Source organism: Nematolebias whitei, chromosome 11 (assembly GCF_014905685.2).
Source record: "Nematolebias whitei isolate Nwh7 chromosome 11, NemWhi1, whole genome shotgun sequence".
Lineage (NCBI taxonomy): Eukaryota > Metazoa > Chordata > Actinopteri > Cyprinodontiformes > Rivulidae > Nematolebias > Nematolebias whitei.
In genome coordinates, this window is record NC_056508.1 from 2,019,622 (window position 1) to 2,040,363 (window position 20,742).

General features: G+C 41.9%; 1 protein-coding gene across 3 annotated transcripts in view; it reads right to left on the minus strand.

Moving 5' to 3' along the window:
- The window catches only part of acss2 (acyl-CoA synthetase short chain family member 2), a 224,371-nt gene that overhangs the window by 94,560 nt on the left and 109,069 nt on the right, over positions 1–20,742 (minus strand). Inside the window, exons 7-8 of one of the 3 annotated variants that reach the window (XM_037684628.1) lie at positions 16,451–16,559; positions 10,882–10,926 (exon numbers count right to left, since the gene is read on the minus strand). In XM_037684628.1, coding sequence (XP_037540556.1) covers positions 10,882–10,926; positions 16,451–16,559 — 154 coding nt within the window. Of the gene's footprint in view, positions 1–10,881; positions 10,930–16,450; positions 16,560–20,742 lie in introns of all 3 variants that reach the window. The other 2 variants (XM_037684627.1, XM_037684629.1) reach the window with 2 other exon arrangements.

Genomic DNA, 20,742 nt, shown 5'->3' on the forward strand with positions numbered 1-20,742 from the left:
CAGAGCTTTATCACATTCATACACTGATGGGACACACATCAGAGGCTATGAGGGGTTCAGTGTCTTGCCCAGGGACACTTCAGAATGTGACTGCTGGTGGATTCAATCCCCCAACTCTCGCATTGGAAGATGACTGCTCTAACCACTGAGCCACAGCCGCCCCAGTGGGTAATGTGTAGTCCTTCAAATATGACTTTTTAATTCCATTAGAATTTATATAAAATATAGCAAAATATTTAATAAAATAAAATTTTACGCATAGCTTAACTAAAAATGAAAAATGTGTATGAGAACAAAAAAAAAGGAAAAATACAAATTGATGGGAAACATGACATACAGACTGATTTAGATGGACAAAGACAAGGACACCACTATAAATGATCGTCCCTCTAATTACGTTGAGTGGTTCTGTTCGTCTAAGAACGATTAAATTTGATAGTTTCAGAGTTTATGGCTCCATTTCATTTGCCTTTTTGAGCTAAAGCCAATGCATCAAGCCGAGAAAGCTTGTTATAAAGTAAATCAAGCCAAGTCTGAAGAACTCAACATAATTCAGACACATACATCTCTCTGAGTGCTGGTCTCATAATTAAATAGAAAGTCAGAGAGCTGACAAATGTAAGTCGAGGAAGTAGGACCTTGCATTATTTCCTGCAGGCAGAATTTTCTCATGACTTATCCAGTAAACACGTCATTAGATTTTTACTGAATGTCATGTCCAGCAGGAAACAAAAAAGGCATAAGCTGTTGAAATAATAAAAAATAAAACAAATACCAAACCCATTCAGTCGTATGCTGGAAGGTACTGTATGTGCTGGAAATTTGAAGCAGGAAAAGCAGGTGCAGATAAAATATACTGTGTGCTCTAGAAGGCCATCATTGACACCCTCAAGCAAGAGGGTAAGACACAGAAAGAAATTGCTGAACGAATAGTCTGTTCCCAGAGTGCTGTATCAAGGCACCTCAGTGGGAAGTCTGTGGGAAGGGAAAAGTGTGGCAGAAAACGCTGCACAACGAGAAGAGGTGACCGGACCCTGAGGAGGATTGTGGAGAAGGGCCGATTCCAGACCTTGGGGGACCTGCGGAAGCAGTGGACTGAGTCTGGAGTAGAAACATCCAGAGCCACCGTGCACAGGCGTGTGCAGGAAATGGGCTACAGGTGCCGCATTCCCCAGGTCAAGCCACTTTTGAACCAGAAACAGCGGCAGAAGCGCCTGACCTGGGCTACAGAGAAGCAGCACTGGACTGTTGCTCAGTGGTCCAAAGTACTTTTTTCGGATGAAAGCAAATTCTGCATGTCATTCAGAAATCAAGGTGCCAGAGTCTGGAGGAAGACTGGGGAGAAGGAAATGCCAAAATGCCAGAAGTCCAGTGTGAAGCACCCACAGTCAGTGATGGTCTGGGGGGCCATGTCATCTGCTGGTGTTGGTCCACTGTGTTTTATCAAGGGCAGGGTCAATGCAGCTAGCTATCAGGAGATTTTGGAGCACTTCATGCTTCCATCTGCTGAAAAGCTTTATGGAGATGAAGATTTCATTTTTCAGCACGACCTGGCACCTGCTCACAGTGCCAAAACCACTGGTAAATGGTTTACTGACCATGGTATTACTGTGCTCAATTGGCCTGCCAACTCTCCTGACCTGAACCCCATAGAGAACCTGTGGGATATTGTGAAGAGAAAGTTGAGAGACGCAAGACCCAACACTCTGGATGAGCTTAAGGCCGCTATCGAAGCATCCTGGGCCTCCATAACACCTCAGCAGTGCCACAGGCTGATTGCCTCCATGCCACGCTGCATTGAAGCAGTCATTCATGCAAAAGGATTCCCGACCAAGTATTGAGTGCATAACTGAACATGATTATTTGAAGGTTGGCGTTTTTTGTATTAAAAACACTTGTCTTTCATTGGTGGGATGAAATATGCTAATTTTTTGGGACAGGCATTTTGGGTTTTCATGAGCTGTATGCCATAATCATCAGTATTAAAACAATTAAAGACCTGAAATATTTCAGTTGGTGTGCAATGAATCTGAAATATATGAAAGTTTCATTTTTATCATTACATTATGGAAAATAATGACCTTTATCACAATATGCTAATTTTTTGAGAAGGACCTGTATATATATATATATATATATATATATATATATATAAGGGATGCACGATGTTGGATTTTTGGCCCAGATCCGATATGTTAAAATTTATTTGGCCGATAATCGATGCAGATACAGATATTTTATATACGTTCCTTTGTCAGAACACAGCGTCTTATTTACAATTATTTGCTACAAAAATTGTGCAACAGCTGTAAGAGCTGGTGACATATATTCAGTAACAGCCATATGATCTGCATAACACTTTAACTGATATTAAATGAAAAGTGTTAAATGTTGTTTATTAGCATTAGTCACCTGTGATGCTCTCACTTGTGGAGGTTTGTTCCAGGTTCCTATAGCTGCAGTGTGGGAGCCTCTACACTCCCGTGCATGAAGGACAGACTTTTTAAGTTCAAAGTTTTTGTTGATCAATTGTTCCGTAAGAATAATCATGCTAACAGGGCTAACACGACGTCCAAATGTCTGTGGTAAAACTCAACCAAGTGCTATCGGCTGTTAGCTTCTCAATGACATTGGAAATGATGTCTTGTAACTCGGGTAACGTTACGTCAGAAAAATACATCTGACTGGGGACGATGTATTGAGGCTCAACCTAGTTCATAAATCTTCAGAAACTGACATCCTCGCCAACGAAAAAGAAAACTTCCACAGCGACATTTTGAGTTTTCCTCTCCGCCGTGAGATCAGGTAGGCGCACGTGACGTCATCACGTTGTGCTGCCGCTGCAGGCAAAAACAGTGCCTTCTATACTGGCGAGTTATTTTAATGGAATGACAGATGTCCGATATTGAACTTTAACGTTATTGTAGGCCGATACGATACCATGCCGATAATATTGTGCATCGCTAATATGTATATATATATATATATATATATATATATATATATATATATATATATAAAATAAAATAAACAACTACTTACTACTTGTACTACTATTTCTACTTTGCAGTTTTTCCTCTAACCGTGGATCTTCAGGGTACAGATCCCCCAAGATAAATGAGGGACTACTGTATTTATTCTTATTTTTTTGCTATTTTTCAGTGTAACCGGGACTTTGTGTACATAATTTCGTTCCACCTCATGTACCACATGTGATGCAAATGACAATAAAGAACCTTGAAGTGTTGAAAGATCAAGTGACTGGATTGCAATGACTCAAATGTCAGATAAAATGAAAAACAGAATTTGTACCAACATCTAATGAAGATGGACAAAGCATTTTTTGCCTTTTCCCGTTGTTCAGAATGTTGTATTTTTGGAGCCAGTGGCTGTGCACCAGGGATGTGGGGCTGTACCCTCAACATGAATGTCCTGCTTATACGCCCTCCCAACTCATTAACAGGTGGTCATATTGTCAGTCACAGTGTAATATGACATTTTCCTTTAAGTCTTAAATAAAGGTACTGGAACAAAGACACATGTGAACATACAGCAGCAAGGTATGAATCTACAACAAAAAGAACTTAAAGTGTATTTATATTTTTAGTAAAGACATTGTCCGATAAATAAGGGTGGGAATTAAGGAGGAATTGTACTGCAGCCAGCCACTAGGGGCGCTCATCTTAAATTCAATTCATCAATTTATACAGCACTAAGTCACAACAGAAGTCATGTCAGGGCACTTTACAGGAACATTCACATGCAAAAAAAGCCAATTAATAAAGTTCACTATCTAAGGAGGCCAGAAGACGGCGTTGAATCTTCATTTTGTCACAGTCTCCCATTCTGAGCAAGCACAGTGGCAACAGTGGAAAGGAAAAACTCCCTGTTAACAGTAGGGCATTAACAGAGTACTCGAGTAATCTACACATCGATTGCTAGGACCTCTATCGAGGTTAAAAATGTAACGTTGAGTATCCGTAGTGACGTCATATTATGTGACCACCGTATGACCGTAGGGGGCGGTGTTGCACTGTTGCAGGTCACAGAGTATGGTGCAACACCGGGTCCAATCCACCGAACCAGAACCAGCTTCCTCGGACCTTGTTTCACAAACAAAAAGCAAAAAATATTCATTTCTAAACCTATAAAAAAAATGTATAAACATATTAATCTCTAAAACTAAACCTAATGCACCCCAGCGGTCCCCCCCCCCCCCCCCCCCACATTAAGTTTATTTTCCGACGTGCTGCGTTTCTTCACGTTTGCAGTTTAATAATAAAAACTAATAGTTTAGTTTTTCCTGTGACTTATTTGCAGTTTGATAAATGGGAGGAGCATAATATACGCTCCCAATGTTTTGTTGGTCTTTTTTTATAAATAATGACCTTTTTTTGCGGGTTTTATTTATTTATTTATTTTTGTATCTTGAGATCTATGACGTCATCAAATACTCAAGTTCTACTTGGGTTTTATTATGTTAATGTCGAGTTTAAAACTTATATACTTGTTCAACCCCTAGTGAACAGGAAGAATCCTCCAGCAGAACCAGGCTCAGGACAAGCAGCCCTCTGCTTCGACTGGCTGGGGTTTGAGAGGACAGGAAGGAGACAAACAAAACAGAATGGCAGGTCCAGGTGTACTCCAAATAACTTTGCTTCCAGCCTTGTGTCAAGTTAATCCCACATCCCGATGGAAAACACACAGATGGTCCTATGATGTGATTTTTACTCATTGCTTTAACTGACAAGACACTTAAGCAACTGTCTGACAACTATGTCACTCCACCTGTAATGCATCACATTCGCCCTTTGGTGCCTGCTGGTGTTCCTGGCATCAAATGTGCAAGAGTACGACAAATCTATTTTTAAAATGGGGGTACAAAACTATGGTTTGGACCTAATTTTTTTATTTAAAAAAAAAAAAAAAAAAAACGATTCACAAAATTCTTGATCCACTCTTCCTCTTATTTGAGTTGATTCCTGGGCGGCTGTGGCTCAGTGGTTAGAGCAGTCGTCCTCCAATGCAAGAGTTGGGGGTTCGAACCCACCAGCAGTCACATTCTGAAGTGTCCCTGGGCAAGACACTGAACCCCTCATTGCCTTTGATGTGTGTCCCATTGTGTATGAATGTGATAAAGCTCTGATTAGTCTCTTTAGAATGATTTATTCAATTAAATTTGTTGAGATCCAGAATAGAGCTGTATGAATGGGTAAATGAGGCACAGATTGTTGTAAAGAGCTTTGATTATCTACTAGTTCCAACCTTGTTCCAGTGAAGAAATGAAAAGGATTTTAATTTATTTTTGCGACCGTCAAAAATTACTAGAATAATAAAGTGAAATTGCTGGATAAAACAGTTGAGTTCCATTAATTTCATAAACAAAAACAGCACAAACATTTTGACTGTTAGTGACAACAAAATGTACAGTGTATCACAAAAGTGAGTACACCCCTCACATTCCTGCATATGTTTAAATATATCTTTTCATGGGACAACACTGAAAAAAATGACACTTTGACACAATGAAATGTAGTCTGTGTGCAGCTTATATTCATTCAACCTTTATTTAAACAGGTAAATCCCATTGGGCCTCGAGGACTCATTTACAAGAGAGACCTGATTTCAACAAAGAATTCAGTTAAGTTTATTTATAAAGCACCAAATCACAACAAAGTTGTCTCAGGGACTTTACAGGAACATTCACATAAAAGACAATTAGTAAAGTTCTCTATCTAAGAATCCAGCAGACAAGATGAATCTTGGCTTCGTTGCAGTCTCCCATCCTGAGCAAGCACAGTGGAGACAGTGGAAAGAAAAACTCCCTTTAACAGGAAGAAACCTCCAGCAGAACCAGGATCAGGACAAGAGGCCATCTGCTCTGACCGACATGAATGATGACAACAGTGGACAACAGCAACAACAATACAATTATAAAAAGGCATAAGGATTTTTTTTTTTTTTTTTTACAAATAAGATGGCAAAAAATTAACAAAAAAAGCTAGACTATAAGGCGAATGTAGAAAACTAAAAACAGGAACATGTCTGCATTGGTCCCTGCCAGGAGTCCAACAGATTCTTAAAGCCACTTAGAGAGGTCAAAGGTCGAGAGCTTCAAATCTTTTTACAAGATATTCCAGGAAACAGGAGCGGAGTAGGAGAAGGTCCTTTTGTCTAGTTCAGTCCTCACTGAGGGAACACTGCAGGTAATGATGTCCTGAGAGCGCACGCTGTAGCTGCACTCACACAGAGACATGTAGGAGGAGATGTATGAAGGCAGCAGACCAAGAAGTGATTTAAAGATGAAAATGTACCAGTGGGAGAGTCTGTGTGAAGTTAATGGTGACCAGTTAACCAGTGAATACTGGGTGCAGTGGTGGGTACGGTAGTTACAGCCAGTTATGAATCTTAGTGCACCATGATAGACAGCATCCAACATCTGCAGCATCCAACATCTGCAGGGTTCTTGTAGGAGCGTTCATGTAAATAATGTCACCATAATCAATGGAGGGAAGGAAAGTCACAGATACAAGGTGTTTCCTAACATTCAGGGTTAGACAGGATCCGTTTCTGAAAAAGAAACCAGTTTAACTTTCAGTTTCTTTATCAAGTTTTCCACATGGAGCTTAAAAGAGAGATGAGAGTCGACCAAGATACCCAAATATTTATAGGAATCAACAAACTCAATGGGGACACCATTTGAGGATAAAATCGGAGGAAGAACTGCTGGGACCAACTTCCTGTTTGAAAAAAGCATTCCTTTGGTTTTGTCGACATTTAGGACAAGTTTGAGGCGGAACAAATCAGTCTGGATGATGTTGAATGCAGATTTCAAAAGCTGGAAAGCCTTAGCAACAGTTTTAGCTCGACAATAAACAACTGTGTCATCAGCATAGAAATGTATGGATGCATCAGGGATGTTTTTACCTACAATATGTATGTAGATTGTAAAGAGGGTGGGTCCTAAGACTGAGCCTTGTGGTACACCATTGTTGACTGTTAAATAAATGGAGGAAGTACCATTATGTTGAACACATTGCCTCCGGTCTGAAAGATAGTTAGAGAACCAACCAATGGTGTGATCTGAGAAACCGATTTCTGAGAGCTTATGACACAAGATGTTCTGATCCACAGTGTCAGAATCTTTAGACAGGTCTAAGAAAAGTGCAGCACAATAATCCTTAGCATCCAGTGCTTCAACAACATCATTAAGAACCTTCAGTGAAGCAGTGGTTGTGCTGTGTTGTTTCCTGAAACCAGATTGATGTGGAGGTAAGATGTTAAATGAGTCCAGGTCATTTTTGATTTGAGAGTTTATCAGTTTTTCTAGAACCTTTGCTAAAATGCAGAGTTTAGAGATTGGTCCATAGTTGTTCAGTGAGGTGGGGTCACCTCCCTTCAGCAAAGGAAGAACAAAGGCTGTTTTCAAGTGTCTGGATGGAGTTTTGTCTCATGGAGAGATTGAAGATGTGGGTCACAGGAACTGTGATGATATGAGCAGCCAGCCTTAAGAAATAAGGTGGAAGTTCATCTGGACCTGCAGATTTTTTTAGGGTCAAGATCTTTTAACAGTTTATTGACCTCAATGACTGAGAATGGAGAAAAAGAGAAGCTGTGATTAACTGAGGATTGACTTGTAGGAGGGATTTGATTTGTAGAAGTTTGGTTATTAAGTGAAGTGGCTGATCTTCCATTAGTAACTGTGTCAAATAAAGAACCAGAAGCAACAAAATGTTTGTTGAAACAGTTCAGGATCTCGTGCTTATTTGACACAGGAACAGAGTTAATGAGAAGTTGTGATGGGAGGTCAGAGGATTGGGGGGTGCCTGAGATAGATTTGATGGTTTTCCAGAATCTGTTAGGGTCATTTAGATTTTTGGAGGTCTGAGATAAGAAATAGTTGCGTTTTGCTGCTTTGACAGCAGTTGTACATTTATTCCTCATCTGTTGAAAACTCAACCAATCAGTGTCTGAGTCAGATTTTCTCGCTGCGGCCCAAAGATGATCTCTCCTGTGCAGGAGGTCAGCTGGCTCTGGAGTAAACTGGGGGCTGTCTAGTCCCTTTATTCTGAACTGACGAAAAGGAGCATGTTTGTTCACAAAATAAATGAAACTATTATGAAAATAGTTCCAAGCGGAGTTCACGTCATCAATTAATAGAATACGATGCCAGTCAAAGTGAGACAGATCCCAGAGGAATGACTGTTCACAAAAACGTTTCAGATCCCTTTTTTTAATTAATCTGGGCTTAGAAGGTGGAAGTTTAATATCTCTGAGAGTCACTGTCACACAATGATCACTCAAAATGTCAGCGAATACACCTGTACCAGGGATTTTGTGAGGCATATTAGTTAGAAACAGGTCTACGATGGAGGACTTTTCAGGACGGTTTTTGTTTGGTCTAGTGGGAGAGACGATCAGTTGGGTTAGATTGAGTAACAGGCAACATACCTTGAATTTATCACAGAGGGGGGTCGACTTATCCCAATCATTGTTGAAATCTCCTGCCAAAACGATCTCTTTGAATTTTAAATTACCAAGAAATTCCATCAGGGAGGACAGAGACTCAGGTGTTGCTGAAGGTGGGCGGTAACAGCAGACTACAGATAAGATCTGGCCTCCATTCAAGGTGATGTTTACAGCTAAGGCATCAAACTGGTTTGGAATTGTTTTAGCCGACACACGACTAGAAACCAGAGAATCTCTGATGTAAATAGCGACTCCACCACCCCTTTTTTGACGATCACAGCGGTAGATGTTAAATCCATTGATTACCAGGTCATTATTCAGTACAGATTTGTTGAGCCAGGTTACAGAGATGAAAATTACATCTGTCCCAGAAGAACTGAGCAGAATTTTCAAGGCATCAAGTTTTATCAGAAGGCTACGTGCATTTACACGCAGAAAATGAAGTCCTGACACGTTTTTAAAGTCATTTGGTGTGCTGTAATTAGTGGGGGGTCCAAGGTTGGGCTGAATCCCTGAGAGCAGTAACAACATTATTATCAGACATTTTCTTGAGTTTTTCGTGACTGATGTGTAATTACAGGAGTTAACAGTGTGACAATTAGCCCCCATAATCGAACCATGAGAAACATTAATGAAGACGCGATCATTCAGAACCCATAAACAGTGAAACAGTGAAAACAGTGAAAAACAGTGATAACAGTATAGTGATAACAGTAACACAGTATATAACAGGGTAAATGTATTCTTCCCTTAAAGTAACTCAATATACAGCCATTAATGTCTAAACCACCAGCAACAAAAGTGAATACACCCCTTATTGAAAGTTCCTGAAGTGCCAATATTTTTTGTGGCCACCATTATTTACCAGAACTGCCTTAACTCTCCTGGGCATGGAGTTTACCAGAGCTTCACTGGTTGCCACTGGAATGCTTTTCCACTCCTCCATGACGACATCACGGAGCTGGCAGATATTCAAGACTTTGCACTCCTCCACCTTCCGCTTGAGGATGCCCCAAAGATGTTCTATTGGGTTTAGGTCTGGAGACATGATTGGCCAGTCCATCACCTTTACCCTCAGCCTCTTCATTAAAGCAGAGGTCGTCTTTGAGGTGAGTTGGGTCATCATCATGCTGGAGCACTGCCCTGTGACCCAGTTTCTGGAGGGAGAGGATCATGCTCTGCTTCAGTATTTCACAGTACATATTGGAGTTCATGTGTCCCTCAATGAAATGCAACTCCCCAACATCTGCTACACTCATGCAGCCCCAGACCATGGCATTTCCACCACCATGCTTGACTGTAGGCATCACACACTTATCTTTGTACTCCTCACCTGATTGCCGCCACACGCTTGAGACCATCTGAACCAAACAAATTAATCTTGGTCTCATCAGACCATAGGACATGGTTCCAGTAATTCATGTCCTTTGTTGACATGTCTTCAGCAAACTGTTTGTGGACTTTCTTGTGTACAAAGTTCAGAAGAGGTTTCCTTCTGGGACGGCCATGCAGACCAGTTTGATGTAGTGTGCGGCGTATGGTCTGGGCACTGACAGGCTGACCCCCCACCTCTTCAATCTCTGCAGCAATGCTGACAGCACTCCTGCGTCTATCTTTCAAAGAAAGCATTTAGATGTGACGCTGAGCACGTGCACTCAGCCCCTCTGGACGATCAACGCGAGGTCTGTTCTGAGTGGACCCTGCTCTTTTAAAACACTGGATGATCTTGGCCACTGTGCTGCAGCTCAGCTTCAGGGTGTTGGCAATCCTCTTGTAGCCTTGGCCATCTTCATGTAGCGCAACAATTCATCTTTTAAGATCCTCAGAGAGTTCTTTGCCATGAGGTGCCATGTTGGAACTTTCAGTGACCAGTATGAGAGAGTGTGAGAGCTGTACTACAAAACTGAACACACCTGCTCCCTATGCACACCTGAGACCTAGTAACACTAACGAGTCACATGACATTTTGGAGGGAAAAAGACAAGCAGTGCTCAATTTAGACATTTAGGGGTGTAGTCTCTTTTGTTGCCAGTGGTTTAGACATGAATGGCTGTATACAGAGTTATTTTGAGGGAAGAATAAATTTACACTGTTATATAAGTTGCACACAGACCAGACTACTTTTCATTGTGTCAAAGTGTCATTTTGTCAGTGTTGTCCTATGAAAAGATATACTTAAATATCGGCAGGAATGTGAGGGGTGTACTCACTTATGTGATACACTGTATACCTTAAAAAAATGGGTCAGAATTGATTGGAATTGGGTAAGAATTAGTTTAAGAAACATTTACCCTGGCAACTCAATAGTTGTGTTATTGAGATAGTGCACACATATGAAATTCCCCTTTCAAAATAAAAGCCAAAACAAAGATGTTATGGGGGTTTAGTAGAGGAATGTGGTTATAAAAATACCTGTGGAACAGGACGCGTTTTCTTTGCTTTGCCTGTCTGTTTCTTCTGCTGGATGGGAGGAAGGGAAGGCAAAAAAAAGGAAGGAGAAGTTAATGCAGGAGAGTGGTTATTTTTAAATGAAAAAAAAAAAAAAAAAAACATAACAAAATTAAAACCAGGATCACCAACATCAAAACATATGATAAAGATGAAGGAAAGAAATCTTTGCAGGCCTGAAGGTTAAAAAAATGCAGGAGGGAAAACAGGAAAAAAAAAAAAAAAAACACCAGTTGTTCATTCTAAAACCATTTTCTGTTTGACAATGCTGCAACCACACTTTCAAACCCAAATCAGCCGGAGCATTAATCACTCGTTAGAAGCAAATATTCACAATTATTGCACTTATGGCATTTCTGTACTGGTTTTACAGATAAATTCAAGTCAAGAGTCAAGCAATTTAGGAAAAACTAAATATTTTGAAGGCAACCATCAGCTTCCAGAAATGAAGATGTATTTTTCCCTCCAAGCGTGGTCTAAACTGCTTTGGGCCACGGCTGTCTAGGAAAAGTAAACAGGCATACCATCTTCTAAATGTTTCTTTTTGAAAAACTACTTTCCTTTAAAAAAGGTTTGTGAGCTCAATCATCCAGGTAGATAACAAAAAAGGTTAAATCATGTCATCTGGACCAGTTTCTTAAGTGAGAATTGATCAGATGTGGTTGGCAGGCTGTAGACTGAGGAAGTCCTCTGGATGACAAAACGTTTCTCACTTAAATAAACTAGTCCAGATGACGTGATTTAACCTTTTTTTTTCTACTTTCCTTTAAGTTGCTTATTGCTTCATCAGGCCAACCTTTTCTTGAGACAGTTAGATAAACACATTTATAGTAAGTGCATTTATTATTGCTACTGTGGCTTTGTTATGCTGTAGTTTTGCTTTTAAAATATTTCAGATTAATTTAATAAATCTTGTAACATGCCCAATGTGGGAGAATTAATATTGTGACTCAGGTCAGTGTAAAATATGAAAATAAACAAACAAACTAATTTTCTGATATAAATAGTGCAAATGAAAACTGCTAGCAAACTCATAACTATTGGTATAATTTTTGATATTTTTTGATATAGCCTACTGATCTTGTACTGTGCAGCACAAGAAAATATAATTTAGTGTGTTTTAAAACACATCTGACTTGACTCAGGTCAATGCTACGGTCATCAACAGCTTTGTTTCCACTGAAATAGTACAATTATAAATGAAATAAACCAACAGCAGCTCTACTACAACACATATACTGTATGTACCAGTGCATCCAGGTTTACATATTTTAACAATGTTACTGTCCAAGGTCTCCTGTTGACTGACGGAAAGAGGCACCTGTGACCCTGTAAAGCAGAGTCCCCCCCCAAACCTGGTCCTCACCAGCCAGTGTTTTGGATGTTTTCAAAGCTTGTTTTGCTGCAACCAGTGGCATACTGTACTGGGCCTTCATGTTATTCAATGAAGTCCCAGAGTAAATCCAAAAGGAATACAATATTTTGACAAAATTCCGTCCGGGGGTCTTTCTGGGTGGAGTTTGCATGTTCTCTCCGTGTATGCAGGGGTTTTCTCCAGGTACTTTGGTTTCCTCCCACAGACCAAAAACATGCATGTTAGTCTGATTGGTAACTCTACATTGTCTCTAGGTGAGTGAGAGAGTGAATGTTTGTCTCGTTTGTCTCTATGTGTCCCTGTGATGGACTGGAGACCTGTCCAGGGTGTTCGCCTCTCGCACAGTGATGGACATGGGCACCAGTGACCCCCGCCACCCGAAAAGGAAGAAGCGGGTAAAGATGATGGATGGATGGATGGATGGACAGAGGGGAATTCGATATTTGCATGATATTCCCAGACCCATTAAAACAAAATGAGAGCACAAGTCCGTTTGGACAAGGTGACCAACCAGTCAGATTCAGAGTTGTGGTCAGGAGACTTAATAAATGCTAAAGGTTACAATACTTTGTTTAAAAAAGACTGGCCAAATTCTAAACATTATGAGATCTTACAGCTGTTTGATGAGCAGCTGGGAACAGGAAAGGCCATGAGAATATTAACTGTTAGCCAGATTTAATATTCACGTGAACATCAATGGAAAGAGGAACAGTTTTTGTCTCATTTTATTGCTGTGGATTTAACAATAGATAATGGTCACTTCTTTCGTCACCATTTTGTATTTCTGCAGTTCTGGTCACTTCTGTCCAGACCCTCCAGTCTTCCGACTACCTTAACAATGTGGGGATGCAGAGTAAAGCCCCCAGTATACTGCCGCGTACATCCATACGTAGAGATACGCACGTACGTATGCAGAGGTACGTGCGTACCCCCCAGCGTACCCTCCGTGCAAAGCTCCAATTTTTACGACCGCGTACGCGGTGTCGCACAATAAACTGCCCAGCGAGGGACTGTTTTGTATGCGACACCAATGTATTATTAAATTCCCCTTCTTCATCCCTGATCTGGCCTTTTCTTTAGTTTTTTTGCCAAGAGGCAGTGATCTCTTCCTCCTCCGTTGATGCCATGACTGAAATGGTGAGAAATGAAGGAATTTGTCACGAGCGAATTAAACTCAGGTCCAGTGTGGCTGCGGGAGGGTCTGGAGATTTCCTGGTGGGCTGGTCTGATGTGTGGGCTGCAGGGCCAGCGCTCCCTGTTTCTTTTTATTTTTTAGATCTTTTTATTAACATCATATAAACACAGAACACCGCTGCAGCTGAGGCTGCCAGCGCTCGCTTTTTTTATTTTTTCCTACCTGTCAATCAGTCCAGTAGGCGTGTCACCAAATGACCAATCGGCGACCTCAATTTGTCCCGAAGGTAAACGCCCCTCGTCTGTGAAGCTGCTCTGCAGCTGCTCGGGGTGGACGCTGGAGTATGAAGTCTGAACCCTCTGCGTACGTACGCGTGAACGGACATACGCGGAAGTATACTGGAGGCTTAACAAAGAAAGCCATGTGACTAGTTAACATAAGCAATGAAGTATATTTCACTGAACTGCTTTGTTCTTAAACACACTATTGTTTCCTGACTGCGGGGCTTTCTCCAAAGCATTTTACATGTGCTAATGTATGTATCGTGATTTTTTTGGTCTTGGACAGAAGAATGAAGCATTTAAGAGAAATATGCACTGGTCTATGCAGAGAAAATTGTGTTGTGAACAATCTAAATAAAAAATACATCAACAGGTTGTGGTATTGTTTTTTTTTGGTGTGGTTTATTTATTTATTTATTTATTTACTTAACAGCACGATGGATCAGTGGTTAGCACTGTTGCCTCACAGCAAGAAGGTCCTGGGTTCAATCCCCAGTTGGAGCTGGGGTCTTTCTGTGTGGAGTTTGCATGTTCTTCTTGTGCACGCATAGTTTTTCTCCAGGTACTCTGGTTTCCTCCAACAGATCAAAAACATTCATGTCAGTCTGCCTTCAGGCCCAGACCTCCCTTGCAAAAGAGATCTGTGATCTCAATGGGATTTGCCTGGTTAAATAAAAGTTAAATAAATAAATAAATTTGACCTTTATTTTACAAGGTGAAATGTTTGTGAACCAGTTCCCACTTACCAACATAACCTGGTCAGTCTACTACACATCAACTAGGTAGTGTTGCTTTACATGCCTCTGTTTAATATGTGGAGTGTGTGGGAGGTATGGTAGGGCAGAGAAGGACTAGTAGTAATGAGCACGTCCACCACTGGCTTCAACACAGCTGCTTTAAAAGAACGAGTCTTGAACTGGGTTCTACAGAACATGATGACATGATGAGGAGGCAAGTTATGCATTTGAATCAGGTACAGTGGGGCAAAAAAGTATTTAGTCAGTCACTGATTGTGCATGTTCTCCTACTTAGAAAGATGAGAGAGGCCTGTAATTTTCATCATAGGTACACTTCAACTATGAGACAAAATGAGGAGAAAAAAATCCAGGGAATCACATTGTAAGATTTTTAAATAATTTATTTGTAAATGATGGTGGAAAATAAGTATTTGTTCAAAAACAAACAAGCAAGATTTCTGTCTCTCACGGACCTGTAACTTCTCCTGTAAGAAGCTCTTCTGTCCTCCACTTGTTACCTGTATTAATGGACCAGTTTGACCTCATTATCTGTATAAAAGACACCTGTCCACAGCCTCAAACAGTCAGACTCCAAACTCCACAGTGACCAACACCAAAGAGCTGTTGAAGGACACCAGGAAGAAGATTGTAGACCTGCACCAGGCTGGGAAGAGTGAATCTACAATAGAGAAGCAGGTTGGTGGGAATAAATCAACTGTGGGAGCAACTGTAAGAAAATGGAAGACAAACAAGACCATTGATAATCTCCCTCAATCTGGGGCCACACGCAACATCTCATCCCGTGGGGTCAAAATGATCATGAGGACGGTGCACAAAAATCCCAGAACTCCACGAAGAGACCTGATGAATGACCTGCAGAGAGCTGGGCCAAAGTAACAAAGGTACTGTCAGTAACACACTACGCTGAGAGGGACTCAAGTCCTGCAGTGCCAGGCGTGTCCCCCTGCTTAAGCCAGTGCATGACCAGGCCCGTCTGGTTTGCCAGAGAGCATATAGATGATCCAGAAGAGGACTGGGAGAATATCATGTGGTCTGATGAAACCAAAATAGAACTTTTTGGTAAAAACTGAACTCGTCATGTTTGGAAGAAGAAGAATGCTGAGTTACATTCCAAGAACACTATACCTACTGTGAAGCATGGGGGTGGAAACATCATGCTTTGGGGCTGGTTTTGTGCAAAGGGGGCAGAAAGACTGATCCGTGTTAAGGGAAGAATGAAAGGGGCCATGCATCATGAGATTTTAAGCCCTAACCTCGTTCCATCAGTGAGAGCATTGAAGATGGAACGTGGTTGGGTCTTCCAGCATGACGATGATCCCAAACACACCGCTCGGGCAACGAAGGAGTGGCTCCGTGCAAAGCATTTCAAGGTCCTGGAGTGGCCTAGCCAGTCGCCAGACCTCAACCCCATAAAAAATTAGTGCAGGGAGTTGAACGTCTGTGTTGTCCAGCGACAGCCCCAAAACATCACAGCTCTGCACGGAGGAATGGTCCAGAATAGCAGCTACAGTGTGTGCAGACCTGGTGAAGACTTACAGGAAACGTTTGACCTCTGTCATTGCCAACAAAGGTGATGTTACAAAGTACTGAGCTGAACTTTTGTTACTGACCAAATACTTATTTTCCACCATAATTTATAAATAAATTCTTTAAAAATCCTACAATGTGATTTCCTGGATTCCACCTGACAATGCACTGCAGGTGACAAAGTTTACAGAACTTGATCTACTGTATCCCTACTTTGCGGTTTTTCCACTTGTCATACGCACGGGTGTGTGTGTGTGTGTGTGGGGGGGGGGCCTAAACCTCGCAATAAACGAGGGACTACTGTATTGGGAATAATATGCTTTTAAATCAGCGTAATGGGATCTGCCATGACATGACTGCATGATAAAATATAAGTCAGAAGCAAATAAATCAAATATTGTAAGCACAGGTTGCAGTGACTCTCGGTGCACTGTTTTGACTCCAAGTTGCCATTTACCTCTAAATCAGGGCATGATCGCTTGGCAGGAGGGGACCGGGAGCCCACAATCCCCTCTGGTTGTTTAGACAAGTGCTTCAACATAATACACTTCTTGACTGGAAAATCTCTGCAGAGAAACACAGACATGGCATTCATTACACCATCAAAATCACTGAGCATGTAAATGGCATATCTTTGTGAAATATCTGTGCTTTGTGGAAATTGTATCATCAAACATTTAGCTTTCAATAACTTTTAAAAAATATGAGGCGAGTGTGATGAAGCACTGAGTCACTTTTGATGCTGCATTTAGAGCAAAAAGCTGTTCATGTTTCAGTAAACTACTGCCAAGACTAAAACAGCTCCATCCTCAAAGACTACCAGTGTTTTGACATGCACCAATGTGAAATATTTACTGATGGCTGATGGTCTGGGGGGTGGAATAACATAATAAAGGGAGTAATCTGCTGCACTGCTGCCTTCAAACTAGAGCAAGCATATCAGGAAAGGTACAACAAATCCTCTCCTGTTGATGAGTGTTATTGCATCCACAAACACATAGTCAAAGAAGGAATAAAATCCTGTTGCATTTTTAAATGTAGGAAAAACAAAAAAAAACACCTTACTATTATAGAGCTTTTCAACAGAGCGCCTCACACCCAGAGGTCTCAAACAAAACCCAGAGCACATAAGTGGTTTCTGTTTGTCCGAGACAAACTTTTCATCTCAGACAAACGGATATCACCTCAAGGTTGTCCGGTGGACAACCAAGTGAAAGAGACATGAATCAAAGAGGTCCGTCGCCACGATGGAATTCCGTTATCTGTAAAAATGAAGGGGTGTTGTCCTGATGCATGCTCAATAATCCAGGTTAATCCAAGGGGTGTTGTGTTCTCAACCATCGTGAGTCCTGAGTGGGACAGTCCCAGATTTTGCTCCACTGTCCCTCATCCCGCATAAGGAGGTGACGAGAGGTGGCTGGACCCACATGTCGTGTCTGTGTGGGAGGAGGGACACAGAGGGCTTGTTCCATGGGCCTGCTGCAACAGCAGGAGTCAGGTGGCTGGAATAAGTCTGAGCATGAGTCCGAGTCCGAGCCCGAGCCCGAGCCCGAGTCCGTGCCCGAGCCAGAGCCAGAGCCAGAGCCCGAGTCCGAGCCCGAGCCCGAGTCCGTGCCCGAGTCCGAGTCCGAGCCCGAGCCCGAGTCCGAGTCCGAGCCCGAGTCTGAGTCTGAGCCTGGCTGTAAAGTGCATTTTGTTTCTGATAGCACAAACGATCACAAAGTCTCTCGGAATAAATGATCATATGTTTGTGAAGTTCAAGTATGTTGATTCATTGAGTCATTCTGCCAGCAACAATCATTTGCAGGTTGCAAATCTTTGCTTATTACATTAGTGTGTGTGTGTGCGTGCGTGCGTGTGTCCATGAGTCATTTCAACATGTAAAGGTTTAGAGTAAAAGTAAATAATCTAATGTTTAGTTGTTGTGGACATCATTAGCTGAAGAATGGTGGACTCATGATTTGTAGACTCAGATGTGGTATTTGTAGAGAAGCTCGTTTGTTTTTGTTTCTTTACTTGTTCTATTTTATCCAAAAAAGTTCAATCTGGTCCTCTGGACATTCAAAAAAAAAAAAAAACAAAGCAAAAAAATGTAGAAACGTTTCGTCTCTCATCCTGAGGACTTCCTCAGTCTGAGGTGCTGTATTCAGCTCAGTCTCTTAAATAGCACCTTCTCAGAGTGGATCAACCAGTTTTGCTGCTGACAACCAGAACCAGCTGATCACATGCTCAAGAAGGACCATCAGCCTAACAATGGATCATTAGCACCTAATGGCTGTTTACTGTTCACAGAGGGCTGAGTGATACTAGCAATCACAGCATTGTAAGAGGGGGACAGTTGAACCCGGAGGCTCCACCCCTGTTTAATGATGGACGGTTTCTTTTCACAAAGATGGCCTCCTTTACTCCTCTCTCAAACCATTGTTCCTCTCTGTCCAGGATGTGAACATCTTCATCCTTGAAAGAGTGACCGCTGGCCTGGAGATGAGTGTAGACCTCAGAGTCCTGGCCTGATGATGTTGATCTTCTGTGCTGGTCCATCCTTTTGGCCAGTGGCTGTTTAGTTTCCCCGATGTAAGACTGATCACCCTCCTGACACTGAACAACATACACAATATTACTCTGTTTGTATCAGGGGACTGGATCTTTGGGATGAACCAGTCTTTGCCGTAATGTATTTTGGGGTTTAAAAGCCACTGGGACGTTATGTTTAGAAAATAAACGTCTCAGTTTCTCTGATACCCCCTCAACATATGGAATGACCACTGGTCTGGGTCTGGGTTCCTCCTTTTCACCTGATGGCTGACTGGAGTCCTGTTTGGGTTTCTTCTCTGCTTTCAGGAAGGCCCAGTTAGGATATCCACATTGCTCTAGAGCCTGTCTTGTGTGGGATTTCTCCTTCTGCCTGGCTCCTGAGCTAGTGGGGATGCTGTCTGCTCTGTGGTACAGAGTCCTGATGACTCCTAACTTGTGCTCCAAAGGGTGATGGGAGTCAAACTGCAAATACTGGTCTGTGTGGGTGGGTTTGTGGTACACCTCAGTTTGCAAATGTCCTCTATCAGAGACTGAGACCTCACAGTCCAAGAAAGCCAACCTGCCATTATTTTACATCTTCTCGTGTGAACTTGATGTATTTATCCACAGAGTTGATGTGGTCAGTAAAATGTTGGACTTCCTGAGATTTAATTTTAACCCAGGTGTCGTCAACATACCTGAACCAATGACTTGGTGGTGTCCCTGAAAAGGACGTCAAGGCTCTCTTTTCTACCTCCTCCATGTACAGGTTGGCAACAATAGGAGAAACTGGAGACCCCATAGCACACCCATGTTTCTGCCTATAATATTGCTCCCCATATGTGAAGTAGGTTGACTGCAGGCACAGTTTCAAGAGTTGACACAGTTGTTCTGTGGAAAGCGTGGTCCTGCTGCTCAGAGTGGTGTCTGATTTTAATCTTAAACTGACCACCTCTACTGCATCCTCAACAGGAATGCACGTAAAGAGTGATGTGACATCAAAAGAGACCATTGTTTCATCAGTCTCCATGATGACATCCCTCACCTTATCCACAAAGTCCATGGTGTTCTGTATGTGGTGTTCTGAGCTGCCAACTAAAGGGATTAGTACAGACGCCAGATATTTGGAAACATTGAAAGTGACAGAGTTAATCATACTAACAATTGGTCTTAAAGGTACACCTTGTTTGTGGATTTTAGGTAAACCATACAGACTAGGTGTGGCCTCCCCTGGGTACAGTCTGTGGTACAGAAAATGGTCAATAGCCTTGTCCTGCTCCAAATTTTTCAGGCAATCTATTAACTTCTTCTTGTAACCACTTCCTGGATCTCTTTTCAGAGGTTCATAAGTGTTTAAGTCACTAAGGAGTGTCATAACTTTCTAATGATAGTCTTTCTGGTTCAAAATCACTGTGCACCTTCCTTTGTCTGCTGGGAGAATGATGATGTTTTTGTCCTTGCTAAGAGTGGTGAGTGCGTCCCTCTCCTCTCTACTGATGTTGGAAGGTGGTGGTTTGGCATTGCTGAGGCAGGATGAAACTTTGATTCTGAGCTGTTCTGCTTCAGCCTCTTTCATTTTGTTGTTGCGGATGGCTGACTCAGTAGCTGTGATCATCTCCACCAGAGGAATTCTACTTGGTGCAACCGCAAAGTTCAGTCCCCTGGCAAGAATCTCTGTCTCTGGCTGGGTGAGCTGTCTGTCAGATAAATTCTTCACCCACTTTTCTGTCTCCCTGGCATGTAATTGACTACTGGAGTGTTGTCCTACACTGAATGTGTTGTTATTGGAATAGTGATGGTGTTGATGAGTTATTAGTACGTTAAACTTGTTTTGTTGTCGAGTCTTGGACTTGACATGCTGTGCTAAGCGTGCCTGATCTGTACAGTCCAACACTTGCTGAAGTGTGGTCTGATCTAGACACATAGTTAGTTTCTGTTTAATGTGCTCTTCTTTTGCCTTCAAGGCCTCAATAGTAAAATTGGTCTGTCTCACCCGTTCATTCAGCAGCTGGGTCTGTGCCTTCTGAAGGATCTTGCTTGCCCGGTGCCCGCTGACCGCTGATTTTAGTTCCAGGCTCTTGGGAATGATGCCACTTTGTCGACATCTGAGGTTGAATCGCAAATGGTTCCTGTAGTCTGCCCTCTTCCTTGCTGTTTTCTCAAACTCTCTAACTAGTTTGAGGCAATCCTGGCCAAAGTGGTTCAAAATATCCTGATGCATGCTTTTTTTTTTTT